Raw genomic sequence first — 27980 nt, 5'->3', positions numbered from 1 at the left:
GTTGCAGTGAGCCGAGATCGCGCCACTGCACTCCAGGCTGGGTGACAGAGTGAAACTCAGTCTCAAAAAAAAAAAAAAAAGAATGAAAGAAAATGGATTCCCAAGAGACCCAGATCACTAGTCCCTTTTTCCTCCTTTGTACTTCTTTTAGGTTTTAGATTTCTGTGCTGATTTTATAACTCCTTTTTCCCAACTTTTACCTCCTCTCCAAAGAAATACAGCCCCTCGGACCCTGCATTTGCGTACGCACAGCTGACCCACGATGAGCTGATCCAACTGGTCCTCAAACAGAAGGAAACGATAAGCAAGAAGGAGTTCCAGGTCCGCGAGCTGGAAGACTACATTGACAACCTGCTTGTCAGAGTCATGGAAGAAACCCCCAATATCCTCCGCGTCCCGACTCAGGTTGGCAAAAAAGCAGGAAAGATGTAAATCAGCAAAGAAAAACGCCGAGGTGTTTCTGTGACTTCACTTTCACCTGCTCCAGGGGTCAAAGACTTGCCCTGCCTGATAACCAGCCAGCAGGCTCCGAATCACCATCTCCCTCACGTGTTATCCGGCAAGAGTGAATTCTACCAATGGAAGCCAGGTTAATGATTACAATTAATCTTTTACTGTACATTCCCAAGGCTTTAGTTTTAAATGCCACTGTGCCTTTAACTAGGTTGTAAATATTTTATGCCCACCAGAGATGTGGTCATAAGATCTGATCCTGAGCTGGAGATTCAGATGGCACAGGAAGTATTCATGTATTTTAACACCGGGGTTTTCTTTCTTTCATACTGAGATTTTTTTCAGTATGTATCCTCCAGCTCTTAAAGCTTACCTGAGAAAGCTTTAAATGAGAAAAGGACCATGCGATTGGTGCTGTGTTACATACACATACTTTCTTGGCCTTTGAGTAGCTCAGGTGTGGCTTTTGGCTGCAGATGTTAAATTTCGATACCATGTAAACCTACCCAGCTTCTCAGACTTGGGTCTTGTTTTTTGATGGGGGCAGAGGTGTTTAGAGAAAGCCTCTGAGTGTGCCTTTCAGATTTTGAACAAGCGGCCTTTTCTAAACATCAGCTTCTACTACTCTCTAGCCTTAAAATATCTTCTGCTTAGATCCAGGGCCCTTCTACTGGAGACAGGAAAAGTAGAATTCAGGAATTAAAAGAATTCCTCTTTATTCAATTTGAGGAACTTGGTGAAAGGCCCTCCTCTTATGACAGCCAGGTTCCTGCTGGCTGGACCAGCCTATTCAGCGCTTTGCTAGGGGATTGGGTGGCCCAAGCACTCGCTAATACAGTTCTCCAGGTGTGGAATGATGTCAATAGGATTGCTTGGCCTTTTTCCCTTGTGCCTTTGCTCGGTGCCCTGGTTTCCTCAGCAACACTCCTTGTGAGGGGCAGAGACAGGGTCCACCAACTCCCCAAGATGATGAAGCCCCTTCAGGCCAGGCGCGGTGGCTCATGCCTGTAATCCCAGCACTTTGCGAGACCGAGGAGGGTGGATCACTTGAGGTCAGGAGTTTGAGACCAGCCTGACCAACATGGCGAAACCCCGTCTCTACTAAAAATACAAAAATTAGCTTGGCATGGTGGTGCGTGCCTGTAATCCCAGCTACTTGGGAGGTTGAGGCAGGAGAATTGCTTGAACTTGGGAGATGGAGGCTGCAGTGAGCCAAGATCGTGCCACTGCACTCCAGCCTGGGGAAGAGTTTTTTTTAAGACTCTTTAAAAAAAAGCCTGGGCAATTTTTTTAAGACTATGTCTTAAAAAAAAAATAAAAAGAACAAAAGAAGCCCCTTCACTGTACAGGGGACGGGAGGCCATGGATTGGACCCCAAAGGGATTGAACTGCGTCTGCATGTCTGTCCGTTGAAAACTTTCTCTCCCTGCCCAAAAGGAAACCCAAATTTTTTGTGGGATACTGGGGAAATTGTAATGAAGGGCTTAATGTAGTTAATAAAAGTTAAAAGTCAGTAGAAAACAGAGATGCCTCAGCCTTCAAATGGTTCCTTTTTTCCCATTTTCCCTCATGAGTAGACTCACCAGCATTTTACCCCCTTGTTATAAAACTGTGCAGAGCAAGAAGATGATACTTATTTTTGAATTTGTATTTTTAAAACTAGATTTATAGACTTTTTTTTTTTTTTTTTTTTTTTTAACTAGGACACTTGCTTCCTTCTTAGCTAAAAGCACCAGTTGAGATTTTTCAGGTAATTTTGTTGTTACTCACTTAAGACTGGAATTAGAATGTTTCTGGTATTGCTCATTTTTTTCCCTGGCTATGATAGAATCTCATCTAATCTTGACATCTCTCCTAGGGGAAGAATATCACAGGCTAATAGCGTGGGTGGGGGGTGAAGATGATAGCAGTTATTAAATCAGGAATCTCTTTTATGTATGTCCTTGTTACATTGAGGTTAAGAGGCAAAATCATTGGCAGTGCAATCCCTTTCCAGGATTTTGTTTGCTGTGGCATTGGTTATATCAGAGCACTTTAATCTGAAGGATGATACTGTAACTTGATTTGTCTTATTAGCTTTTAATTATCTACAGCTATTTTATTTTATTTAATTCTCTCCTACAGTACTGGGACCACTGTCAACTTCTCAGATGACTTGTATTTTTGTAGTGCTATGAAATTTATTTACATACTTATAAAGAAAACTGTATATTCACTTGAACTCTGAAAATGTACATGTATGGCTGGACGCGGTGGCTCACGCCTGTAATCCCAGCACTTTGGGAGGCTGAGGCGGGTGAATCACTTGATTGAGGTCGGGAGTTCGAGACCAGCCTGGCCAACATGGCAAAACCCCATCTCTACTAAAAAATACAGAAATTAGCTGGGTGTGGTGGCAGACAGCTGTAATCTCAGCTGCTTGGGAGGCTGAGGCACAAGAATCACTTGAGCCAGGGAGGCGGACGTTGCAGTGAGCTGAGATCACATCATTGCACTCCAGCCTGGGCAACGGGTGAGACTCTGTCTCAAAAAAAAAAAAAAAAAAAAAAGAAAGAAAGAAAGAAAATGTACATGTATATATTTGTCCTGCATTATGTTTTTTACTTGATATAAATGTATTTTTACTGTGATAGCCCAAGTGCACTGGGGGGTAGGTGTGTTCTGCGTGGTTCTTCTTCCATTGGAGAGCTGGTGTAGAGATCTGCAGTGTTCATGAGGATGTTGGTTTGGAGATGTCTGCTGCTAGGACCTGGGGTGTGTGACTCAGTTCATATGAGAAGGGACATCTGGGTGGAGGAGTGAATTCCTGTGCTCTGAAATGCCACTTGGGAGCTCTGGACAACGAAGGAGAATTGACTCAAGGGTGCCTGGCTTCTGCTGCTGCTGGGAAAAAATTCAGTTCATAGCATTCCTGCACCTCCCAAAGTAGATAACCTGGAGATCATTCAGTTAACAACTGTCCCTGAGGACTCAGTTTTGGGGGAGGGGTTATCTGGGAGAAGCTTTAGCCTGTTCTGAGCCATTGGGAGACATTAGTGAATTGGAGCACTGGAGAATCCTACAAATGGACTATGTCTCAGAAGAGCTGGGACCTCCTTCCAGCTGCTGCAGATGCTGACAGGCCCTGGGAGGCTGCTGTGCTCTGGAGAAGCTGGAGCAGCTCATTTCTTGGCCTTGACTGGCTGCCTCAGAAAGAGCAGTCAGGACTTGAGGGAAGCATCAAATTCTATACCCGTAAACTGCAGTTGGAGGTCAGCGTTTTGAAATGTCCAGCCTTTGCCCAATTGTTTCAGATCATCTCATTCCTCAGGCTTTGGCAGGTATCCTGCCCACCATCTTATTACAGTGTGTTCACCTCATCAAGGCAGCAGAGTGGATGAAGGAGCAAGTCTGCCCTTTGCCATACTGAACAGCTGTGGGCCCGATTGGTGAGGGCTCTGCACATGCCTGTATGAAGGAGATACAGATGTGTGTGCACATGCCTGTATGAAGAAGATACAGGCGTGTGCTTCTCAGTTTTGCTGACAGTGGGAGCTCAACGGGACAGAGGGAGGAAGGTCCATGATGCTCATCCACATACTGTAGAGAGAGGCAATTTAATGTTAAATGACACACCATCCTCCCTCCCTGGGTCCCTTCTCCCAGTCAACTTTTTTTCTTTTTCTAGAACTACTAATTATCTCTCGTGGTTGAAAAATTAATTGCCTCAGGTGGAGAACTTAATTCCTAGTATCCACCAAACTTAACTCCGCGGTGTCTCCGTATCTACTGTGTGAGCTATTTAACTGATGCCCCCTTCCTCCAACTGAAGGATCGCCCAACGTTTTTGGATTATAGAATTATTATTTCCTGCTTTCTTTCTTTGGGACTTTTGAATTTCTTTGGTTTCGTTTTTAAGAAGTAACCCAACATTTCCTACAACACTAAATAAAATGGTACTTACCTTTCAAAGATTTGTGTCTGTAGTTTGGTATGGGTGCAATAAAAATTTATTCTGTCTTCGTAGAAAACCTCTCTTGGTGGGGGTGGGGGGATGACCAGTGTTTCTCATCCCACGAGGGTCTCTCACTGGGATTTGTGCTGCTGCCATCTTGCCTGGTGCCCAGGAGTCCCAAGGCCCTTTTTCTCAAAGAGGACGGACATGTCTGGTCCCTTCGGATGCACCCTTCATCTTGGCCTGAGGAACTATGGTACTGGCCAGAGAAACTTGAGTTGGAACGTGCTGCCCCCTTTTCCTTTGTAGCCGGTACCCTTGGCTGAGCATATGGACAGGGTCTTTCCTCAGTTCCCACCCCTACCACACACACAGGTTCCCACAGAGCGATGTCTTCACTTTGGGGGCATGAGTTGAATTCAGGCTGGGCTCAACTGCCCCATCTGGGAACCAGGTCCTTGTTCGATTGACTTAGTTGGTCCATGTGTGAATAGAGGGTATTAGGGATGCACAGGAGTCTCCTGGAGCTCATCTCTCCAAACCCCGGGCCTTCCCGAGGAGGTGAGAGGTGTGCCTGCCCTGCAAGCAGTGCACGTGGTCCACACTCCAAGGTCCCAGACCTCTTGGAATGGAGGCGATGCTTTTGCTCTTAGAGATGAGTCACATTGTAGAGAGACAGAGGCAGGCGGTGCCTGTGAGACTCCTGGGCTGGGATCCGGGAGCTTCCCTGAAGGCCTCCCTGGTTTTGGTGGAGAGGCCTGCTGATTCCAAGTGGACATCGATTGCCATATGTAGTGACATGAAGACACTTAATAATAAATTTTATTTTATTTCTTAAATCTCTTAATAAAACAACCCTCTAAATGGAAGGTCTTCAAGGAAGGAAAGTTTAGTTACACAAATGACCCCAACTTTTCTCTCTCCGATTTATTCCCCTTGCTTTGGAGTTCTTTCTGTTTGGTTCCTGCTATTGTCACCAAACCCAGCCCTCGGGGCCAGGCTATTGAATTTTTCAAATTCCAGCCCAAGGAGGGAGACACAAACATCTTTTCTTTTGAGTCCCCTTAGCCCAGCAGCTAGTAATGGAAAGCTTAAAAAACAAAACAAAAAAACAGGCCTGGCACAGTGGCTCACTCCTGTAATCCCAGCAGTTTGGGAGGCCGAGGCGGATGGATCACCGGAGGTCAGGAGTTAAAGACCAGCCTGGCCAACATGGTGAAACCCCGTCTCTACTAAAAATACAAAAATTAGCCGGGCATGGTGGTGGATGACTGTAATCCCAGCTACTTGGGATGCTGAGGCAGGAGAATCGCTTGAACCCAGGAGGCAGAGCTTGCAGTGAGCCAAGATCACGCCATTGCATGAAAAAAACAAAAACCAAAAAAAAAAAACAAAAAAACAAGAACATAAGGGAAATAATTATAGGATATATGAACAACATAAAAGGTGAACTTTCCCAAATCCAGAATTCTGAGTCGAAGTCAAGCCCCAAAGGTCTAGAGGCGCCCAGCCACTTGGCTAGGTGGCCCCAGTTGTTCTTAGGTGACCTGGATTCCCTTGTGCTCCATTCTGGAGGAGCAATAGACGCTGTTCCCCTCCTCCACTCCCCTGTCTGCTCACTCACTCTAGATTTTTCTTTTTTTGAGATGAAGTCTCTTGACGCCCAGGCTGGTATGTAATGTTGTAATCTCAGCTCACTGCAACCCCTGCCTCCCAGGTTCAAGCGAATCTCCTATTTCAGCCTCCTGAGTGGCTGGAATTACAGGCACCCGCCACCACGCCTGGCTAATTTTTCCATTTTTAGTAGAGATGGGGTTTCACCATGTTGGCCAGGCTGGTCTCGAACTCCTGACCTCAGGCAATCCACCCGCCTCTGCCTCCCAAAGTGCTGGGATTACAAGCATGAGCCACTGCTCCCGGCCCTCACTCTAGATTTTTCTAAGTAACAGCATAACATGTTTGTTCTTGGAAAAGAAAAAAGTCCTAATTTCCCCACTACCAAGAGGTAACCACTGTAGTTTTGACTTGTCTCAGGATTTTTCCTCTCATATAAATAGCCACACTTTACAAGGAAGATAGGATCACACCTTCTGTACTGTTTTGAACGTATCTCCATGACTTGGTAGCTGGCAGCTATGTGTGTTCTGCGACAAGGACTGATAGGATTCCCAGGAGAACCTTTCCTGGCTAACAATTCCCCTTGGCAAAAGAAAAAAAAAAAAAAGCTGCAGCAGTCACAAAGATAATCTAGGTCTCTTCCGGCCCAGGCTATAATCGTAGCCGCCTGTGGATCAGAGTGGGGACTTGCTGGGGGACATCCTGCCCACTCCCAATCAGGAAAACAGTCACTTACCGGGCGTGGTTACCATTCTTTACTGGGGCCAGTGGTCAGCACAACAGCCCCCATTAGCCCTTGGACCCAGTCTCTCAACACAGGCAGCTTGCCCCTGGGCTGCTCTGTGGGTGTCAGCTTTTGGGACCTGCAGTTTTCCCCTACTGGGATGTCATGAACTGTCACTTCTGACTCAAAACTGGCTTCCTTGAGCCCTTTGAGGGGAGGGTTTCCCAATGCCAAAAAGCCTCCTGAGGGGAGATGTCCTTACTTGGCCTTTCGACTTTCTATTACCTTACACAGAAACCTGTGTCTTGAGCCTGGGAAAGAATCGCCTTGGGGACATGATATGGCTCTCACAGAGTTGAGAAAAAGCTGCCTCTGTCCTTACGGACTGCTCACTTCAGGCTAAACCTTGACTGCAAAAGGAAGGCCTGCTTCTTGAAGCACTGAGGTGTACTATTTTTAATAATTCTCATCCAGGTCAATATCTCCATTGTGCAGCTGAGCAAACGGACTCAGAGAGGCAGCAGCACTCTCATTTGCCTAAGTCACACTGTGAGTTGTTAAGAGAGGATTCGATCTTATAACCTGTCTGACTTGCAGGCCTAGAACAGGGGTCAGCAAACTACAGCCTGTCTCCTGTTTTTGTACAGCCTTCAAGTCAAGAATGGTTTTTACATTTTTTTTTTTAATGCTTCAAAAAAAATCAGCTGGGTGCAGAGGCTCACGCCTGTAATCCCAGCACTTCGGAAGCTGAGGCACAATACTGAGAGCCCAGGAGTTTGAGTCCAGCCCGGGCAACATAGTGAGACCACCCCCTGCCACCATCTCTACAAAATAGAGAATAAAAAATGAATAAGCTGGGCATGGTGCACATCTATAGTCCCAGCTTCTTGGGAGGCCAAGTAGGGAGGACTGCATGAGCCCAGGAGTTTAAGGCTGCAGGGAGCCTGGGTGACAGAGTAAGACCCTGTCTCCAAAAAATAAAGAAAACAACCAAAACAACAGTATTTCATGACACATGCAAATTATACGGAGGGCTGGGCGCAGTGGCTCACGTGTGCAATCCCAACACTTTGGGAGGCCGAGGTGGGCAGATCACCTGAGGTCAGGAGTTCAAGACCAGCCGGATCAACATGGTGAAACGCCATCTTCACTAAAAATAGAAAAATTAGGCCGGGTGTGGTGGCTCACGCCTGTAATTCCAGCACTTTGGGAGGCCGAGACAGGTGGATCACGAGGTCAGGAGATCGAGACCATCCTGGCTAACACGGTGAAACCCTGTCTCTACTAAAAATACAAAAAAAAAAAAAAAATAGCCGGACGTGGTGGTGGGCACCTGTAGTCCCAGCTACTCGGGAGGCTGAGGCAGGAGAATGGTGTGAACCCAGGAGGCGGAGCTTGCAGTGAGCCGAGATCACACCACTGCACTCCAGCCTGGGCGACAGAGCGAGACTCTGTCTCAAAAAAAAAAAAAAAAAAAAAAAAAAGCCAGGCATGGCATAGTGGTGGGCACCTGTAATCCCAAGTACTCGGGAGGCAGAGGCAGGAGAATTGGTGGAACCCAGGAGGCGGAGGTTGCAGTGAGCCGAGATTATGCCACTGTACTCCAGACTGGGCGACACAACGAAACTTCCCTCTCGGGGGGAAGAAAATATAGAGGCCTGTAGCAGGGCAGGGGTGGGCCCTGAGGAGGCGCCTTGGCCAGACCAGGCTGCACCCAGAGACCACAGGCTGCCTGCTCACCTCATGCCCATCAGCCGCCCCTCCCTTCCCTGCTCCCAGTCCCCAGCAGGGCCAGAGAGGCCACCACCAACGTTGGTGGGGATCTGGTGGGAGTCTGGTGAAGGGAAGCTGAGAAGTGGGTCCTGGGGAGCTCACTGTGCTCCTGCGGGACGGGAGATGGAGGCTGAGTCACTCTGCTCATTGCTCGAGGCCGGGGTGCTGCCTTTCTAACATGACCATTCGGCTCTCAGCTCTCACCCCTGCCGGTTTGATTCTGTTTTCCCTGGGTCCTGAATACCCAGAGACCCAGCAGAATGTCAGCCAGTGCTGCTCCTGTTAAAGCACTTCTGACTGATCTCTGTTAGTTTAGCTACTGTTCACTAGTTGATGCCGAAATTGCTCTTATTAAAGTTAGATAGCATTAGGATTGTATGGTACTATTGGTACTATTTTTCAAATAAAGATTGTTTAATATGATTCTTACGAATACATGACTTCCACATCTCTGGGCCCTCCAGAAGTACATAGGATAAGTATTGTATTTTCATTTAGAGAAAGGGTCTCTCAGCTGGGTGCAGTGGCTCACGCCTGTAATCCCAGCACTCTGGGAGGCCGAGGTGGGTGGATCACTTGAAGTCAGGAGTTCGAGACCAGCCCGGCCAAGATGGTGAAACCCTGTCTCCACTAGAAATACAAAAATTAGCTGGGTGTGGTGGCAGACACCTGTAATCCCAGCTACTCAAGAGGCTGAGGCATGAGAATTGCTTGAACCCGGGAGATGGAGGTTGCAGTGAGCCGAGATGGCACCACTGCACTCCAGCCTGGTCAATAGAGCAAGACCCTGTCTCAAAAAAAAAAAAGAAGAAGAAGAAAGAAGAAGGAGGAGGAGGAGGAGGAAGCGAAGAAGAAAAGAAGAAGAAGAAAGAAGAAGAAGAAAGAAGAAGAAGACGAAGAAATGACCCCTTTTACCTCAACATCATTGTGTTCAATATGGATAGAAAGGTTGAAAACAGACCATTTCGCCGGAATAATTTCAGCACCCATAGATGAAGCTTTATTGGAATATAGCCATGACCGTTTGTTTGTTTATGTAACTGTCTATGGCTGTTTTCACATTACAACAGCTGAGTTGAGTAATTGCAACAGAGTATCTATTGTTCAAAAAACCCAAAATATTTACTATTTGGCCTTTTATAGAAAAAGTATATGGCTAGGTAAGTCTGATGGCTGGGTGTGGTGGCCCATGCCTGTAAACCCAGCATTTTGGGAGGCCAAGGCAGGAGGATCATCTGAGCCCAGGAGTCTGAGACCAGCCTGGGCAACATAGTGACATCCAGTTTCTACAAAAAAAATTTTTTTTAATTAAAAATATTTTTTAAAAATAGAAAAGAATAAGTTTGCCAACCCCTAGGCTAGGATCGCTTTGAGGGGCAGGAATATAACATTCTGTCATTCACTTGGAATCGTGGAGGATTGGAGCGGGCAAGGAAAATGGAGGCCATATGACTCAATCCTCTCTCAGGACTTTCCATAAGGCCAGATGAGCCTCAGCCTCCCAGCAGAGAGGCGTTCCAGGTCAGGTTGCCCTGGCCTACGCAGTGCACCCAGTCTGTGCTGTGACCACCTTCCTGGAGTTACCAGATGCCTTTGTTCCTAGGAGTTCAAGAAATTGAACGTGTGAATCTTTAGCCCAGAGAGAAGTGGCTGGGAGGGGCAGACTAAACTATGCAGAGGGGAAGCTGCATATGAGTGAGGAAAGGTGCTTGGCACGGGGATTTGGGAAGCCCTGGCCATGCTCTGCCCTGAGGCTATCTCATCGGGAGCGGTGGGAAGGAAGTCCAGTCAGAAAGGCTCCAAGGCCTGAGGCAACTGCCAGGCCCAGTGCCACAGTGCGAGCTGTACTCAGGGCTTGGTGAAACTGGGTCAGGGTCGCAAAGCATCATCAGCTAAGCTGAGAGGAGCCCAGAGCTGAGGCTGGAAGGCAGGCCTGGAGAGCAGCCCGCTCTCAGCAGTCACTTGCTCTAGATGGAAATGGGCCTGCTTTGGAGGAACTGGGTCTATGTGGTGCTCCTTCTTCTTCATCTTTTTTTTTTTTTAAGAGTCAGGGTCTCACTCTGTTACCCAGGCTGGAGTGCAGTGGTGCAATCATAGCTCATGGCAGCCTCTTAACTCCTGGACTCAAGTGATCCTCCTGCTTTAGCCTCCCAAGTAGCTGGGACTACAAGTGCACACCACTATACCCTGCTATTTTTTTTGAGAGGGAGTGGGATCTCACTATGTTGCCCAGGACAGTCTCAAAGTCCTGGCCTCAAGCTGTCTTCCCACATCAGACTCCCAAAGTGTTAGGGTTACAGTCATGAGCCACGTTCCTGGCCTATTTGGTGCTGTGGACAGGCCCACCTAGGACAGGAATTCACAGGAGTTGAACTTCTCTTTACTGAATGCCAGCCCTCACTTTAGGAGGTACTCCTGGGGACACAAGGATGAGAAAGCCAGATTGTTCCCATAGAGACTTCCATCCAAAGACAAAGTCAAACAACGAACTAGAATGTACACAGCCAACCGAGGGAGGATGCGCAGAGGACTTCATTCAGGTGCCAGATCCTCCTCTTCCTCAGTGCCTTTCTCTACTCTCCCCTCTAGAAAGAACTCTGGCCTCAACGTCAGCATTATACATCTGGACCACAGCTGGGCTGCTGTTCAATGGCCTCCCGACGACTAGCTTTCTGCTCTGGCCAAGCCCACCCTGGGCACTCGGGGCATCTGTTAAAAAGATAATCACTGCCAGGCATGGTGGCTCACGCCTGTAATCCCAGCACTTTGGGAGGCCGAGGTGGGCAGATCACCTGAGGTCAGAAGTTTGAGACCAGCCTGGCCAAGACGGTGAAATCCCGTCTCTACTAAAAATACAAAAACTAGCCAGGCATGGTGGTGGGCGCGTGTGGTCCTAGCTACTTGGGAGGCTGAGGCAGAAGAATTGCTTGAACCCGGGAAGTGGAGGCTGCAGTGAGCTGAGACTGTGCCACTGCACTTCAGCCTGGGCGACAGAGTGAGACTCCATCTCAAAATAAATAAATAAATAAATAAATAAATAAATAAATAAATAAATTAAATAAAATAAAAAGATAATCACTACCAGGAATGATAACTCCTGGTTGGGAGCAGCGGAGAGGGCACCGAGATGATTTCCACGTCTGTCCAGATTTCCTGGAGCAAGGCAAATACACTTCCCAAATAAATGGACTCCTTCCTGAGAAAGTGAACCCCAAACTTACACAGCTTAGTAGAGGGCGCCACCTTCTGGCCTGGACCCTGCCCCCTCCCAGCCTGTGTGTGCCCGAGGACCAGGCTCTCCTAGGCTCCCAGTAAGTACATCCCACATGTGTGACTGGGAAAGACAACCAGCTTTCTCCTTCCGTGGCTGGCTGCAGGGTCATAAAACTACTTTTCCACTTTACAATCAATCAGGTTGGGTCAGGCAGGATTTCAAGGCTTCTGTCGTAGGTAGATGGGCTCTGTAAAGTCCCGCTTAAAAAAAAAGTGGAGGTAGGTTCAAGATCTGCACACAACTGGGGATGAGGGGAGTCTGATGCTCTGCTGTGTGATCATGCAAGGAACTGTTCCCAGTGCAACTTATGTCGCTTTCAGGGACACTTTCTTCGTCCAAGTAAGAATGTCAACCACACTAAAACTAATGGATGTCTCTGAGTGGTGTGTGTGTGGGTGCGCATGTGCAAATGTGTCTTAATATTTAACTGTCAGCCAGAAATAAGCTCTCATCCTGTATCTCACGCTAGTGGGGAGGTCTAGAAAAGGGTGGGGGGTTTGGACTGCCGGATCCCACCCATGATTAATGTGCTGAAGCCCCCTTCTGTTATGATACTAAAGTAATTCAAATTGAAGAGAAAGGACCATTGGGTATTATTGTGTCCCTTTGCCCTCCAATGTGATCAAGCCCCATGGGAATGGATGGGATGTCTCTGAAAAGGAGTAGTGATTCTCACACTCTGAGAAAGCAGTCTCTCAGGGAAGGGATGGTGTCTTTAGGTTTGGATATCACGTGTTAAAACTGGGCGTGGAAAAGAAGGGACTGACACTTCTTAAAGGTATGTTTTGTTCTGTTTGAGATGGAGTCTCGCTCTGCCACCCAGGCTGGAGTGCAGTGGCGCGATCTTGGCTCACTGCAACCCGCGCCTCCTGGGTTCAAGCGATTCTCCTGCCTCAGCCTCCCGAGTAGCTGGGATTAGAGACGTGCACCACCACGCCCAGCTAATTTTTGTGTATTTTTAGTAGAGACGGGATTTCACCATCTTGCCCAGGCTGGTCTCAAACTCCCGAGCTCAGGTGATCCACCTGCCTCGGCCTCCCAAAGTGCTGGGATTACAGGCGTGAACCACCACGCCCGGCTGGCTCAAGGTTTTTTAAAAAACATCTGAATCTGCGTGCTTGCGCCGCTCCAGGTTGCCAAAAGCTCCATCACTCCATATTCTTTCACTCCAAACTCCTTTAGCCATTCCTGCCTGGCCTCCAAAAGCATTTGGGTTTGCCTCTCTGGATTTTATTTCAACTTCCTCATTTTACAGTTGAGAAAAACAGGAGGCAAAGAGAGGAAGGAACCTGCTTTAGGAAGCAGCTCTGGAAAGCAGAACACAGTTTCCTGCTCCAGCTCTCTCTCCACTACTCTCCCTTTAAAAAATATACTTTCTTCTATGGCCAAATTAAACGTTCATTACCAACGTGCGATTCCCTTAGGACTTTAAAAGGAGGGTTGTTCAGGGGTGACAACAATCTCCTGTCTGTTATACGTGTCCATGTAGGCAAAAACTTTCCCAAATTCAACCCCAGTCTAGGTCCCAAAAACTAACTACAGAGAGAAGGGAAACCAGAGAGCTACAGTTCAGACCAGGAACCTCCTCTCCTAGCTCACGTTTCTACCCGAGCCCGCGGAGGAACAGACCGGAAATAGCGCGCAGCTTCCCCGCGGAGGGAACCGCCTATGCCGCTGCCGCACTGGCCGGAAGACGGGGGTGCAACCCTTTGAAGTGTCCCCTCCTACTTCTTGCTGCTTCACGGTTGCTGTTGCAGACCCAGGAGTCTCCGAAGGCTTCTGCGGCTTTGGGGCCGGTTGTGAGATGTCAGGCAGAGGCCGCTGCCCCGACTGCGGCTCCACGGAGCTGGTGGAAGACTCGCACTATTCGCAGAGCCAGCTGGTGTGCTCCGACTGCGGCTGCGTGGTCACCGAAGGGGTCCTTACCACTACCTTCAGCGACGAGGGCAATCTCCGAGGTACTTGTGGCCCAGGGGACAGCCTGGGGCGGTGGAGGGATTAACATCAGATTCCTTTTGTCTCCCCCCTCCCCCCATACTCCTAACTGAAACGCACACACTTAATTTGAGAGAAAATGACCTAAAGTGAGCGAGGGAGCTGAAGGAGATGGGGGCTGCCATTCATCTGTGTTTTCCCAGCACTTAGTATCGGGCATAGATGGTGCGTGTAATAAATATTGAATAAGTGAAACAGAAACAAAGTCCCACTTATCTTGCCATGTCTGGTCATTGTGAAAGGATTGCCGATATGATTATAGCAGGTATTATTACCCTGAAATAGTTTTAAGCACAAACTGGCAAAACATCACTTTTCTTTGCTTTCCAAGTTTCTGACCAATGCAGCCCTCAAAATCTGCAGCCACTGTCTGGGTAGGGTGGCTTTCGCCTGTAATCCCAGCGCTTTGGGAGGCAGAGCCGAGAGGATTGCTTGAGCCCAGGATCCCGAGACCAACCTTGGTAACGTAACGAGACAAGTGCCTAAAAAATTTTTTTAAATTAGCCAGGTGTGGTGGCATACACCTGTAATCCCAGCTACCCAGGAGCCTGAGGTAGGAGGATTGCTTGAGCCTGGGAGTTGAAGGCTGCCATGAGCTATGATCGCACCACTGCACTTCGGCCTGGACTATAGAGGGAAACTCCTTAAACAAACAACAAAATCTGCTACTAGGAAAATTGCCTGTGTGGAATGTACTGGAAGGATGACTGGAAATTTGGAACACTTGGAGCTGCTTTAATGCAGTCCTAACCTTTCCCAGTCTCTGTGTATTCAGAACCACTTGTAGACATAGAAAACCAGATGGGGCCTTTAACTGTTCAGCAGCAGATGCTCAATGATTTGAATTCTGCGTTCTGGTTTTGTGTGGTGGGAGGACAGGGGTCTGATGAATAAAGGCTAAGCACACTATTTGTTATTATCTTACAGAGGTAACATATTCCCGAAGCACAGGGGAAAACGAACAAGTTAGTCGCAGCCAGCAACGAGGTGAGAATTGACCTTTTACAACACAGTGGCTTTAAAGAAAACTATCCTCGGCCGGCTGCTGTGGCTCACGCCTGTAATCCCAGCACTTTGGGAGGCCGAGGCAGGTGGATCACCTGAGGTCAGGAGTTCAAGACCAGCCTGGCAAACATAGCGAAACCCCATCTCTACTAAAAATACAAAAATTAGCCGGGCATGGTGGCATGTACCTGTAGTCCCAGCTACTCGGCAGGCTGAGGCAGGAGAATCGCTTGAACCTGGGAGGTGGAGGTTGCAGTGAGCTGAGATCGCGCCACTGCACTCTAGCCTGGGTGACAGAGTGAGACTCCATCTCAAAAAAATAATAATTAAAAAAAGAAAACTATCCTGGTGGCCTAGCCCAGCTTTTCACTTTTCCTATTTTCAGCATTGCTGGTGTGAGGTAGAGTAGAAGAGAATGGTAATTAGGAATTTAAAATCGGGATGGTGGCTCACACCTCTAATCCTAGACTTTGGGAGGCCGAGACGGTCAGATCGCTTGAGGTCAGGAGTTCAAGACCAGCCTGGCCAACATGGTGAAACCCTGTCTCTACTAAAAATACAAAAATTAGCTGGGCCTGGTGGTGCATACCTGTAATCCCAGCTACTCGGGAGGCTGAGGCAGGAGAATCGGTTAAACCCAGAAGGAGGAGGTTTCAGTGAGCCAAGATGGCGCCACTGCACTCCAGCCTGGGCAACTGAGCCAGACTCTGTCTCAGAAAATAATAAAATAAAATAAATAAAATAAAATAAATAGGGATGGTTCTGAGAGAGGCAGCAATTCAGTATAAGGTTTGGGTTTGATCAGATGTATGTTTGAGGTAGCCTCTAAGAGCCTGGATAAAACTTTGGCTTGGCCCTGAATCAAACCAGCCTGCAAAAACTGATGGGCTGAAATGTGACTTCTTTACACAAATGTTTTTGTGTCTTTAGGATGAGTATACCAAGTGTCACTCCTGTCTATGCAGAAAGGTACATAATTTGTGCATCTGATATCTGAGGCAAGTTTAGCAGATCTAAGTAAGTCTTAGCAGAATTTTCTAGGAGTTGCACGATAGCTCCTTTGACCCCTCTAACTCTTGCTGTGGGTTTTTCCTAGGTCTCCGGCGGGTGAGAGACCTTTGTCGAGTTCTGCAGTTGCCACCACCATTTGAGGATACCGCGGTTGCCTACTACCAACAGGCATATCGGCACTCTGGCATCCGAGCGGCCAGGCTGCAAAAGAAGGAGGTGTTGGTTGGGTGCTGCGTCTTAATCACCTGCCGACAGCATAACTGGCCCCTAACAATGGGAGCCATCTGCACACTGTTGTATGCAGATTTGGATGTGTTTTCTAGCACTTACATGCAGATAGTGAAGCTCCTGGGACTGGATGTGCCATCTCTGTGCTTGGCAGAACTGGTGAAGACCTATTGCAGCAGGTACGTCCCTGGTGGGAGACAGTAGGATGGGATGGGATGGGTCCTTAGACCTGAATCCTTTGACCTTTGGCCATCTCTTTTTTTTTCTTGAAACGGACTCTCGCTCTTGTCATCCAGGCTGGAGTGCAGTGGCGCGATCTCAGCTCACTGCAACCTCCACCTCCAAGGTTCAAGCTATTCTCCTGCCTCAGCCTCCAGAGTAGCTGGGATTACAGGTGCCTGCCACCATGTCTGGCTAATTTTTTTGTTTTTCTTTGCATTTTTAGTAGAGACAGGGTTTCACCATGTTGACCAGGCTGATCTCGAACTCCTGACCTCAGGTGATCTGCCCACCTCGGCCTCCCAAAGTGCTGGGATTACAGGCGTGAGCCACTGCACCCGGCCTTGGCCATCTTTTTTTTTTACCAAAGCCCATGTAAAAGGATGTGGGAGAAAGATCTTTAGTTTATACTTGTACTAATAAGGTTAATATTGTTTTACATTTTTAGAATGCTATAATTTTCTGTTTTTTTGAGACCGAGTCTTGCTGTGTTGCCCGGGCTGGAGAGCAGTGGCATAATTTTGGCTCACTGCAACCTCCCCCTCCCGGGTTCAAGTGATTTTTGTGCCTCAGCCTCCCAAGTAGCTGGGACTACAGGTGCATGCCACCATGCCTGGCTAATTTTTTGTTTTTAGTAGAGATGGGGTTTCGCCATGTTGCCCAGGCTGGTCTTTAACTCCTGGGCTCAAGCGGTCCACCCACCTCAGCCTCCCAAAGTGCTGGGATTACAAGTATGAGCCACTGCACCCCGCCAAAGAATGCTGTAATTTTCAAACCCCTTTGCCCTCACAGCAACCTAATGATGTGGGGAAAATAGGTCTGAGTCTTGGCACAGGGCTGCCGAGTTGCACCACTCATGTGCTCTGTGCATGGCAGTTCCTAGAGGTGAGCTGTGCCATGGGCTTTGTGGCTGAATGCCCAGCTCTGTCTCAGCAGGATCATCTGCAGAGGAAGCTGAAAGGATATTAGTTAATGACATAACTGGGCTTAGAAGCTAAGCCTTTTCTAGTTTTTTTAAAGACAGGGTCTCACTCTGTCACCCAGCCTGGAGTGCAGTGGCGCCATCATAGCTCACTGCAGCCTGGAACTCCTGGGCTCAAGCGATCTGCCCACCTGATCCTCTCAAAATGCAGGTATTACAGGCGTGAGCACTGCATCTGGCTCTTTTCTCATTTGAAGTAGCTACGTTCTTTTCTTTTTTCTGATAAATAATATTGAAAGCAGAGGCTGTTGGTGTCAAATAGCCTTGTATTTGAAGCTTGGTTACTGCCTGGCTGGATAACTGTGGGAAAGTTTTTTAACTATACATGCACATAAGATGGTGCACATGCACGTAGATTAAATGAGAACGTTGTAAAGCACTCAGAATAATGGCGACTGGGAGGCGCCCAATAAATGTTCGTGGTCTCCTGCATCCCTCCGCCTTCCCCTAACAAGCGGAAGATGCCCTGTTTTCTCTCACTTACTTTTATTAACTTGCTGCCCAGTGAGCTTGAGTATTCCTGAGGGCAGAATAGCTTCCCCATCTTGAGTGGGCTGCCTTTCCTCACTGTGGGAGAGCAGCCCCCATATCATTAAGATCCAACCCTCATTTTGGTTGTTTCAGCTTCAAACTGTTCCAAGCTTCACCTTCTGTGCCAGCCAAATACGTGGAAGACAAAGAGAAGATGCTGTCTCGAACATTGCAGTTGGTGGAGCTGGCAAATGAGACGTGGCTGGTGACTGGGCGGCATCCCTTGCCCGTCATCACTGCTGCAACTTTCCTGGCTTGGCAGTCGCTGCAGCCTGCATATCGGCTTTCATGTTCCCTTGCCCGATTTTGTAAATTGGCAAATGTGGACCTGCCCTACCCCGCGTCCTCCCGCCTGCAGGAGCTGCTGGCTGTGCTGCTGCGGATGGCTGAGCAGCTCGCCTGGTTACGAGTTCTGAGACTTGACAAACGGTCTGTGGTGAAGCACATCGGTGACCTTCTCCAGCACCGCCAGTCACTGGTCCGCTCGGCCTTTCGGGATGGGACAGCAGAAGTGGAGACCCGAGAGAAGGAGCCACCGGGGTGGGGACAGGGGCAGGGAGAAGGGGAGGTGGGAAATAATTCCTTAGGTTTGCCCCAGGGGAAGCGGCCGACCAGTCCTGCCCTTCTCCTGCCACCCTGCATGTTGAAGTCCCCAAAGCGGATCTGCCCTGCACCCCCTGTCTCCACTGTCACTGGAGATGAGAACATTTCTGATAGTGAAATAGAACAGTATTTGCGTACCCCTCAGGAAGTTAGGGACTTTCAGAGAGCCCAGGCTGCTAGACAGGCTGCCACGAGTGTCCCTAACCCTCCCTGATGGATATCCATTGGGAGCACTTCATCCTGTTCTGACAGCTTGATAACAGTCCTGTCATAACCAAGGACGGAAGTGTACACGAGTCCGTAGGCATTGCCTTTCTTGTTTGAAGGAACCAAGAGGGGCTCTGCCATTAGTTGGACCCCGGGTCCTGGAGTAAAGTCAGGAGTGCAGGGATGACTATAGGTAGGAGAGATTCCCATCCCTTGGTGTGGGAGAGCAAGTTGCCTATGTCCATGTTCTGTGAGATGGCTTTCCTCATGGATGGGAAAATGTCAGGCTCTTTGCTGCTGGTTTGAATTGGACACACTGCTGCGGCTCCTCCTGGAGGCCTGAGGGGGCTTCCCTCTGCTTGTGGAGTGGTTGGCATTCCCAGCAGTATCAACCCTCAGAGGAGCGGGAACTGGGGAATTCCTGGCCCTACGTGCATTCACAGGCATTGGTGGGTTTGTGTGTATGGTATCATGAGCTCCTCTACCTCATAACAAAAGGACAGTGGGTAGACTAAGGCAGTAGCTCAAAGGACTTTGCAAAATTTTAATATATTAAAACAAGAGGCATCTGCTAGAAAACATTCTATTGTATAAAACCCGAGTTCTTAAAAACATGTTTTCTTTGGCACTTTCATTCCCTCCCTCCCCTTTCCCCAGCATATTGCAAAAAGCTCTCCAGTGCTAAGGCATTGGCAGGGTGTGTAAACAGCAGCCAGCATATGTGGAAGAATAATACAAAGCTTTTTTTTTTTCTTCTAATATGTCTGTGCAGCAAGCATAAATAACAGGACCCATTCCAAGGAGTGTGTGTGGGTTTTCCCCCTCCCCTGTGTCCTCTGTCACCTTGGTGATGAGGCCAGGGTGATGTGAAGATTGGGAGGGAACCCTAGGTCAGACCTTGGTTTCCTGTTGCTCTTCCCAAGACCCAGGGTTCCCTCTGTTTCCATTTGGTCCTGTAGTGAAATGCTGGTGGTTGGTTTTAGGTTGGGGAAAAGATGGGTGCTGGTGTTTAAAAGGAGTAAAGGCATAGGCCCCTCATGATCTGCAGGGACCCCAGCCACTACCTCTGGGCTTGGCTTGAGCTCCTGGGAGTCAGCTGGTTTGACATTTTGTAGGTTTCTCTCTACTGTGGAGCTGGAGATCAAATGATTGGGATGGTTCTTCCTCTGGCCTCATGGAGGCAAGGAAGTGCTCTTCCTCAGTCCCTTGGTGTTGTAAGGCTGAGACTAGGGAGGTGGGTCTTGTAACTGAAAAGTAACTGCTTCTCCAAACACCGCCTGCAGCTTTCTGGAGCGCCATTGTTTACAGGACTAGCTTTAGGGTATGACTAGATTCTGCCCTAGTTCCACCTGCCGGCTCCCTCTACTCCTCTCAGTTCACCCACAGGCACCTGGCAGTCAGCTGTTGAGGTGCAGGGCCTCGGCTTTGTCCCGGTGTGCCACCTCTGAACCCTGCTGTCTGGTTTAAGTACCACTCCTGTGGGAATGGTGGCATTGTTCCTAGTTGTGCCCGGTTCCCACTCCCCTCCCCCAGGACTGGTCGATGTCTAGAGCTGCCTGTCACGTGGCCCCGCCCTCCCCTCTTGCATAGTGGATCTGAAAAGCAGCACCTTGTGACTTAACATCACTTGTTTCATGTGCTGGGCTGGCTCTCGTGCCAGCCAAACCCGGGAGGAAAAGGGGCCTAGGATCTAGGCAGGGGCTGAGCTGAAATCAGTAGAAGGCAGGGAGGAAAGAACACAGTTCCCACGCTCTCATCTCTGCTTTGCTGGTGAGGCTGATGGCCCCCAGTGAGGCCGCATGGACAGTAGGCGGGGTGGGAGTACTTGGGGAGGGTCCACCTGGGATGTGCTGTGCCCTTTCACACAGACGGAGGCCTTCCCCGTTCCTGGGAGGGCACCGACAGTCAGACTGCCCCGGGCTGGACGGAAATGTATTATGCGTGTTTCTGGGATTGTCTGTCGCTACCCCAGAGGGATGCCCTCTAGGCAAGTGGGGAACATCTGCCTGTGGGCTTCCTCCAGCCATCGGCTCCTCCGCCTCCAACCTGCTGACTACGGAGACACCTTGGAGGGCCCGGAGGAGCGGGGGAACGAGCCGCGTGGCCAGCCCGTCTACCGCGTCGCCCGCCCCACCCTAGACGGTGGTTTCGCTCTTCCAGAGTCCGGTCTTCATGCACCCGCCGCTGGCTACCTCCGCGCCCATCACGGTGACGTCGTCGTACTTGCCCCCCTTGGGGGCGCCGTTTAGGCTGGCGGCGTTGAGCGGGTACGAGCGGCGATGGCTCTCCTTCTCCAGCGCGCCGCCTCCCTTGAGACTGTCGCGGCTGGCGCTGCGGCGCTGGCCTGCCCGGCCCGCGTCAGAAAGCGGCGCGGCGCTGGTGTCGCTGCCCTCCGACGGCGTGAGCATGGGCTCGCCTTCCAGCTGCAGGCCGGCGCCCGGGCTGTTGCGGCTGCTGCCCAGGTAGCTGTCGGTGGGGCTGTTGTGCAGACTGCCGCTCTCGCTGGACAGCAGCTCGGGCGCCCCCGCCGCGCCCCCGCGCAGGGCCTTCAGCCGGTTCTTGCCGCCGGCCTCCCCCGCGCGGTGTCCCTTGGCCCGGCTTTTGTGCGCCCGACGCCCGTGGTGCACGTTGTTGGGGTGGCGGTGGGCGAGGTTTCCCCGGGTGCCCGCAGGCTCCGGCTCTCCTTCCCCGCGGGCCGCCGCCCCGGCCTCGCACACCTGACTCTGGGCCAGCTGCAGGTTGGTGAGCTTGCAGGGGCCCAGAGCCAGAGGGTGGCCGCTGCTGCCGCTTGGGGAGGACTTGAGGGAGGGGGGCCCCTCCCCGAACACCGGGGAACCGTCCTCTGCGGCGGCGGGCAGGGCCCGGGGTGGGGCGTTGGGGGCCGAGGGAGAGGCAGGGGGGCAGCAGGCGCGCCACGAGGCTCTCACGTCCCTCCGCCTGGCACAGTGGTGAGTGAAGACGAAGAGGCCCAGGGCGGAGGCTGCCACCCCGTACAAGCAGCTGCACACCACCCGGGGCAACCAGCGCTGGGACACTGCCAGAGCCCCGCAGGCCCACATGGCCAAGTACAGGAAGTGCGTGGTCACCAGCGCCCCTAGCTGGACTCCCGGAGAATAGAGGCTGTCACCATCCTCCGGGGGCCCGGGCGTCCCCACCCGCGCGCTCCCAGTAGCAAGAAGGGAACCTGAGTCACTCAGGAGGGGGCCGCTGCCCCTGAGCCTGGTAGAACCCCTCAGCTCCTCCCCTGCCTCCAAGGAGGCCCTGCTGTTGCCCGCCTTGGGGTTCTGTGCCAGAGGACCCCGTAAGCGCAGCCCGGCGCACAGGAAATAGATCCAGGTGATGAGCAGAATCAAAGCTACCGGGATGTAGAAGGCGCCAAGGCTTGGACGCCACACCAGCCAGCAGCTGCAGGAGACACAGAAGCAATGATGAGGACAGCGGGCATGGCTGGGGGCCGGGGTGGTTGGGGAGACAGGATATGGCGAGTGCGGAGACAAGGACGGCTTGGTCAGCATGCATGGGCTTGGGTTGGGTTATGGCTGGGTGGACCTGGCAGATGGCCCTGCCAGTGGAGTGGAAGGCATTTGGTGTTAGGTAGGTGGGCTTGGGGTGGGACGGAGGGGTGCTCACTAGGGGCTGTGGTCCCGGTAGTTGTGGATGTTGACTGCAGCCGTGATGCCACAGATAATGAGTGGAATCCCTCCAGCGATCAAATAGAACCTGGAGGGAATGAGGGATTGGGGGTCCCAGAGATGGGGAAAGGGAAGGGAAGAACTGGGTGCTCAGAGCCCTTTGCTTGGTGTCTCTGTCCCATCCTCTTTCCCCTTTAAATTATCAGAATTTTTTGCCAGGGATGCAAGGTCCCTGCAGGGACTACTTGGACTTGGCCATGACTGTGCTAAGGGGCAGAGGCCAGAATTGCTCTCTCACCCTAAACAGTGCAGAAGTCAGGGGTGCCACTCAGGTTCCCAGGATCCTTGCCATGACATTTGGAGTCATCTCCTTCCCTGGCTTTGTCATGCCCCAGAAGCCCACAGGATGTCCCCCACTGCATGGCCTTGTGTGATCTGCTGAGTCTAGGGCCTAGCCTCTCCTGGCTTTGGAGAGTGATCTCCCAGGGACCTTAAACTCACCCTTCACCCACCCTGGGAGGTTTCCTACGCCTGCCTCGGAGTCCCTCCCCAATTGCAAAGCTGGAATTGAAAGTAGGTACCGGAGCATAGGACTGGGAGCGGGCAGGGCAGGGTCCCCTTCTTGTGGAGGGGGTGCCCTCCAGGTGAGCTCCTTGTGGAGCACTCGTGCCTTCACGCCCATCCAGAGCAGCGTGGATAGGGAGGAGTAGTGCAGGGTGATGCCCACCTGCGGGGTCAAGGCATGGAGGCTGGGGATGTGGGGGCTACCACTGGACCTCCCAGAGCCTCAGCCCTGCTGATGTCCTCCCAGGCTTCCAGCCTCTGGCCCCCAGCTTTTTTACTTTACCCAGCCCACTCCCCATACACTCGCCAAGCTTCCATCCCTGCTGCCACCCTCTGCCTCCACCCCAGGGTTCTCTCCCACTGCAGGGCTTCCCATGACCCTGATATGGCTATCCAGCTGATCCCCCACCTCCCCACCACTGCAGGTCTCCATTTCCCCTTTGAAGCCCATCTCCCATTCTCTCTGATCTGGTTCTTACCACCCCCTACTCTCACTCTCCACGACCCACCATCCCTGCCTTCCAAGGCTGCCACAGAGGAAGCCATGGAGCCGTGGCCTATGAGCACCAGCCTTTTTCTTCCAGTATATCTCCCCACTCTAGGCCTAGGTGCCAGAACTCATCTCAGAGCACCACCCCCAGAGCCCCTTCTCCTGCTTACCGCCTGGCAGACCATCTGGTAGTTGGTGAGTGTGATGCCCCCCGCAAAGACAGCAGAGGTCATGGCCATGTGGAAGCACAAGTTCAGCAGCATGTGCCAGCCCTTCTGGGACACACGGATGGAGCTGCCCAGAAACAGTCTTGAATTAATGGCCGTCCAACCCAAGGTCGGGCCCATGGAGTCACAAGGCCATTGGGAGAGCCACGGGGGGCAGGCACATATCTGCATGTGTGAATGGGTGGGAATGTGACAGAGGCCATAGGGTAGGGAGTCCTTAACCCCTCAAAGTGATTCCAACCCCAATGGGTGAGAGGCTGAGAAAGTCATGTGGACCCACCTGGGGAAAAAATCCCTGCCAAGTCCTCAATGAGTCCACCCTGCACCCACGCTGGGAGGTTTCCTACACCTGTCTCGGAGTCCCTCCCCCATTGCAAAGCTGGAATTGAAAGTATGTACCAGAGCATAGGACGGGGAGCGGACAGGGTGGGGGACCCTTCCGTGCCTGCCCACCATGCCCTACCTCCTGCAGGAGCACCCACCTGTGGTTGAGGATGTAGGTGATGATGGTGGTGAAGAGGCAGAGCAGCAGCAAGGCTGTGCAGGGGTATACCACGGGGTGCAGCCCTGCCCCGGCGCCCCCCACCTCCCTGGGAAAGGCGCTCAGCTCCTGGGAGAGGGCAGGAAGGAGGACGTGAGGAATGTGGACACCTTGCCAGGCCCCCAGGCCAGCTTTCCTCTTCCCAGGCCCCGTCAGCCTTGGTCCTGCACTTTGGTGCTTAGTTCATCTGGGCAGGGAGGAAAGCTTCAGGCTGGACAGCTTAGGAAGCCAGCCCTACGGAGCCAGCTACTGCAGCCCCTTCCCTGCCTCTGGTCCTGCTTTGCTGGGGACTCTTCACGCCCCCAGCCTGAAAGTCCAGAGATGAGGAGAAAGGGAGCAGGTGCTGCCTGTGACCAGCAGCAGACCTGCAGGACTGGAGAGTGGCAGTACCACGTGCCACGAGGGAAGGGGTGACCAGGAAGGAGAAGGGTTCCCAGATTATTTTTTTCTTCTTTGTAAGAATCTAGTCTCGGCTGGGCACGGTGACTCATGCCTGTAATCCCAGCACTTTGGGAAGCTGAGGCGGGTGGATCATTTGAGGTCAGGAGTTTGAGACCAGCCTGGCCAACATGGCAAAACCCTGTCTCTACTAAAAATACAAAAAATTAGCCAGGCATGGTGGCACACGCCTGTAATCCCAGCTACTTGGAAGGCTGACTCAGGAGAATTGCTTGGACCCAGGAGGCGGAGGTTGCAGTGAGCCGAGATCGTGCCACTGCACTCCAGCCTGGCGACAAAGCCAGACTCCGTCTCAAAAAAAAAAAAAAAAAAAAAAAAAATCTGGTCTCAGAAAGTGCGGGATGTGAAGGCCAGGCTAGGGAGTTCCAGATCCATCAGGAGTTCCAGATCCATCAGATCCAACTATCTGGATATAGGCATGAAGGCCAGACCTCCCTGTCTCCTGATAGATGGAGAGGTGGGAGAGGCCAAAGGGCCATTTCCCCACATCCCACCACTCATGGGGCCCAATAGGGCTGCTGTCCTTTCTGCATTTCTCCATGGTCCCAAGTGGTCGGAGTACACCCACCCCCATTTTCCACCCAGCCCATGTCCCTGCGCCCCCCCCACTTGTCACCCCACCACACACCCACCATGAGTACGGCCACATTGCCCAAGTGCTGGCAGTGCAGGGCGCTGACATTGGGCTGGCTGGAGCGGAGCTGGCAGCCCTCCGAGGTCCAGCCCCCGGCCTCCCCGGGCCCCTCCTGGCTCCACCAAGCGGCCACAGGTTCGGCTCCCTCGGCCCAGTGCCGCAGCGAAACGGCCACTGGCTCTGTTAGGTTTCCCACGCCACAGCCACCTACAGGGGGAGAGGGACATCCACACAGACACACACAGGGTGTCAGGGAGGTGGGCTCAGCTGGGACTCAGCAGCAGCAGCAGTGACAGGGTGTGTACTAGGCACCTGCCGGGCAGGGCACAGTGCTGGGCTGGGGGCATGTGGTGAGATGCCAAGGACAGCCTCAGTCTAACGGGGGACCCTGGAGGGGGTGGGTGCGGATGATGGTGGAAAATGTGAGCCCTCTGTGGTGGCTCGCCCTGAGTGCTGGATGAGCAGTGATGTCATGCTCCATGGTGAGGACTCAGGCTGGGGGCGCTCAAGGGCAAGAACACAGAAGTGCAGATGGAGGGAACAGAAGCCAGGTGAAGGGAGGAGGGAGGTGGGCGGGATGGAGGGAGGACTAGGAGGAGGCGTTCCCAGTGGGAGAGGGGCTCCCGGAGCAGGCCCTGGGCTCCACAGACCCCTCACCCACCCGCCTCAACCCACACACTCCCACAGCCCATGCGGCTGCGGACACAGGGCTCTCACCTTCCTCAGGCCACCTTACTTGTCCTTTAAGTCTTAGTGGTTTTCGGGAAAGGCCTCCCTAGCCTCCAACTAGGTTGGGTGGTCCCTCATCCCTGTGCCCTCCAAAACACTTCACTGCTGCTCACTTACAACGAGCTGCTCTTCACTGCTGCTTACTTACAACGAGCTGCACTTACAACGAGCTGCACTTACAATGACTTGTCCACTGCCTGTCCTCTCTGCTGAAGGGTGTGTTCCTCAAGGACGCAGCCGTAACTGTCTGTGCACAGGTGTGTCCCAGCTCAGGCACAGTCTGGCACATACCAGATACTCAGTGAGTGTCCCCGGCCAGAACGCAAGACCTGACAGCAAGAGTCTGTGCTAGGAACAGGATGGAACCCACGGTGGGGTGGCAGCGCCTTCTGGCTGGGCAAAGGGGGTACAGCCGCATCGCTAGGACCCTAGAGGGCTCATGGAGGGAGGCAGATGTCCTGATGGTGGGAAACAACCCAAGATTTTGAAGGGGCTCTCTGATGTGCAAAGTGCAGTTTGCAGAGGGTGAATCTGGTGACGGCATGAGGGATGGACTGAAGGTGGAGGTGTGGGGGCCAGAGATGGGCTGGTGTCAGCGTGGATGGTGGGAGCAACAGTGGAATCACCGGCAGAAAGAAGGCAGGTGTGGGGGTTGCTGGTCCCGGGGGAGAGATGGAACGATAAGAGGGGGACTGCAGGTGATCCATCTGCTTTCTGGGTGCCAGGCCCCCAGCTGGGTGGCGAGTCAGACACTCGGTGTCTCCCACCCCCCACACCTCTGCTCATGTTGTTATTCCTCTGCCCTGGTCTCCGCCCTTCCTTGGTGTCTCTGAAACTCCTGATCATCCCTCAAGGCCCATCTGTGTCAGTCCCACCTCCGCCACGACAGCTGGAGCCCTGTTGCCTTTTCAGAATGCTTCTCACCTGGGCTGCCTGTGCAGCAGCTGCCTGGAACCTCTCCTATGGCTGCCCTGGGAGGTTACTTCACCCTCTACTGCTTAGGTAGCCTCTGGGAGCAGGGACCATGGCCTAGATGTTTTTATTCCTTCCAGCACCAGTGACAGTGCTGTTTCTAGCAGGCACCCGTTCAGCATTACTTGTCTGCATTGGGCCCGTGGGGTGTGTGTGTGTGTGTGTGTGTGTGTGTTGGAGGGGCTGTGCTCATAGCCCTCTTTAAATTGAACAAATCTGGGCTATAGAAGGCAATGTCTTCCTGAGGCTTTTCTCCTCCAAACCCTTTCTTTATGGGGTATCTCTGCCCTCTGCCCTGTTGGGAAAAGGTGAGAGACCCAACATCCTGTGTCGGTTCCACTAGGGCACTGGGGGGCTGTGGGCTAGGGAAGGGCAGGATAAAGGGGAACAGGGCGGACACACGAGGGGCACCCCGGGCAGGGCGGGGAGTTCAGCCCCTTACTGGTTCCTGCGAAGATGACGGGGGTGGCCACGCCACGCCTCTTGCCAGGCCCAGCAGCTCCAGGGCGGGAGGTGTTGCTGTGGCTGCGGAAGAGGCGGCCATTTCGGAAGACGAGCAGTTGCAGGGTGCAGTCTGGGGGCACCGGGGGAGCCAGGGCAGCCGGAAGGGATGAGAACAGACTCGGGGGCAGCTGGATGGAGGCCAGGGCCACGCTGTTCTGGGGGGACATAGGAGCTCCTCAGAGAAACCAGGACCCCCTAGAGCACTGATGTCTTGCAGGCCCCTCCTACCACCTCCTCTCACTGCCCCCACCAGGCACCTGCATCTGAGTGCCTCCCTTCTCCCAGCCCCTCACCCTCCCCCAGCGCCCACCTTGATGTGGAAGGACGACAGAGAAACATTGGGCTTCCCGGTGGTGCAGCGGAAGCGGAGCTGCTGGTCAGCTGGGGGCTCGGGCTCAGGTGGGGGGTTCTGGCCAGGGCTTCCTAGCCGTGCGCCCGGCACCCCTCCCTCCCTCCTCTGGAAGGCTGTGCAGGTCAGGCCCACGTAGCTGTGCGGCTTGATGAGGTAGGCCTCCAATGCCACGTTCCTCGCATTCTGGGGACAGGGACCTTGTCATCCCACCATTTGAGATGGTGGCCTTCTGCTTGGGACTGCACATCTCTCTCAATGGGTCTGCTCAGGCTGTAGTCCTGCCCTTCAATCCTCAGTTTTTTCAAAGCCACCTCTCTCTT

The 27980-nt window shown here is 52.1% G+C and overlaps 3 protein-coding genes across 6 annotated transcripts in view; 2 read left to right on the top strand and 1 right to left on the bottom strand.

Moving 5' to 3' along the window:
* RAB11FIP1 (RAB11 family interacting protein 1) overlaps positions 1–4404 on the top strand; it is a 42058-nt gene extending 37654 nt beyond the window's left edge. For both annotated transcript variants that reach the window (XM_055295970.2, XM_055295969.2), the window contains one exon: positions 214–4404. In XM_055295970.2, the coding sequence (XP_055151945.2) occupies positions 214–432 (219 nt within the window). In that variant the 3' untranslated portion in view covers positions 433–4404. The remainder of the gene's footprint in view (positions 1–213) is intronic.
* Positions 4405–12526: 8122 nt separating this feature from the next.
* BRF2 (BRF2 RNA polymerase III transcription initiation factor subunit) lies at positions 12527–19168 on the top strand. Of its 2 annotated transcripts, XM_055295954.2 has the most exons (4): positions 12527–13733; positions 14698–14757; positions 15872–16193; positions 17840–19168. In XM_055295954.2, exons 1-4 carry the CDS (start codon positions 13580–13582, stop codon positions 18561–18563), a joined length of 1260 nt encoding a protein of 419 aa, XP_055151929.2. In that variant the 5' UTR covers positions 12527–13579; the 3' UTR covers positions 18564–19168. The 2 variants fall into 2 exon arrangements, with proteins under 2 accessions (XP_055151929.2, XP_063466994.1); XM_063610924.1 differs by lacking the exon at positions 14698–14757.
* A 1161-nt stretch (positions 19169–20329) lies between these two features.
* ADGRA2 (adhesion G protein-coupled receptor A2) overlaps positions 20330–27980 on the bottom strand; it is a 45539-nt gene continuing 37888 nt past the window's right edge. Inside the window, exons 12-19 of one of the 2 annotated variants that reach the window (XM_055295952.2) lie at positions 27619–27843; positions 27247–27463; positions 25102–25310; positions 23952–24079; positions 23413–23536; positions 22770–22915; positions 22187–22276; positions 20330–21961 (exon numbers count right to left, since the gene is read on the bottom strand). In XM_055295952.2, coding sequence (XP_055151927.2) covers positions 20692–21961; positions 22187–22276; positions 22770–22915; positions 23413–23536; positions 23952–24079; positions 25102–25310; positions 27247–27463; positions 27619–27843 — 2409 coding nt within the window. In that variant the 3' untranslated portion in view covers positions 20330–20691. The remainder of the gene's footprint in view (positions 21962–22186; positions 22277–22769; positions 22916–23412; positions 23537–23951; positions 24080–25101; positions 25311–27246; positions 27464–27618; positions 27844–27980) is intronic. The other variant, XM_055295953.2, reaches the window with a different exon arrangement.

Source organism: Symphalangus syndactylus, chromosome 10 (genome assembly GCF_028878055.3).
Source record: "Symphalangus syndactylus isolate Jambi chromosome 10, NHGRI_mSymSyn1-v2.1_pri, whole genome shotgun sequence".
Taxonomy (NCBI): Eukaryota; Metazoa; Chordata; class Mammalia; order Primates; family Hylobatidae; genus Symphalangus; species Symphalangus syndactylus.
This window is presented reverse-complemented; position numbering and strand designations above follow the sequence as displayed.

Excerpts from the sequence above, each read along its gene's own strand:
- BRF2 (XM_055295954.2), top strand. The coding sequence starts at position 13,580 with ATGTCAGGCAGAGGCCGCTGCCCCGACTGCGGCTCCACGGAGCTGGTG. Across the intron at positions 13,734-14,697 it reads CGACGAGGGCAATCTCCGAG|AGGTAACATATTCCCGAAGC; the intron begins GTACTTGTGGCC and ends ATTATCTTACAG. Across the intron at positions 16,194-17,839 it reads GTGAAGACCTATTGCAGCAG|CTTCAAACTGTTCCAAGCTT; the intron begins GTACGTCCCTGG and ends TGGTTGTTTCAG.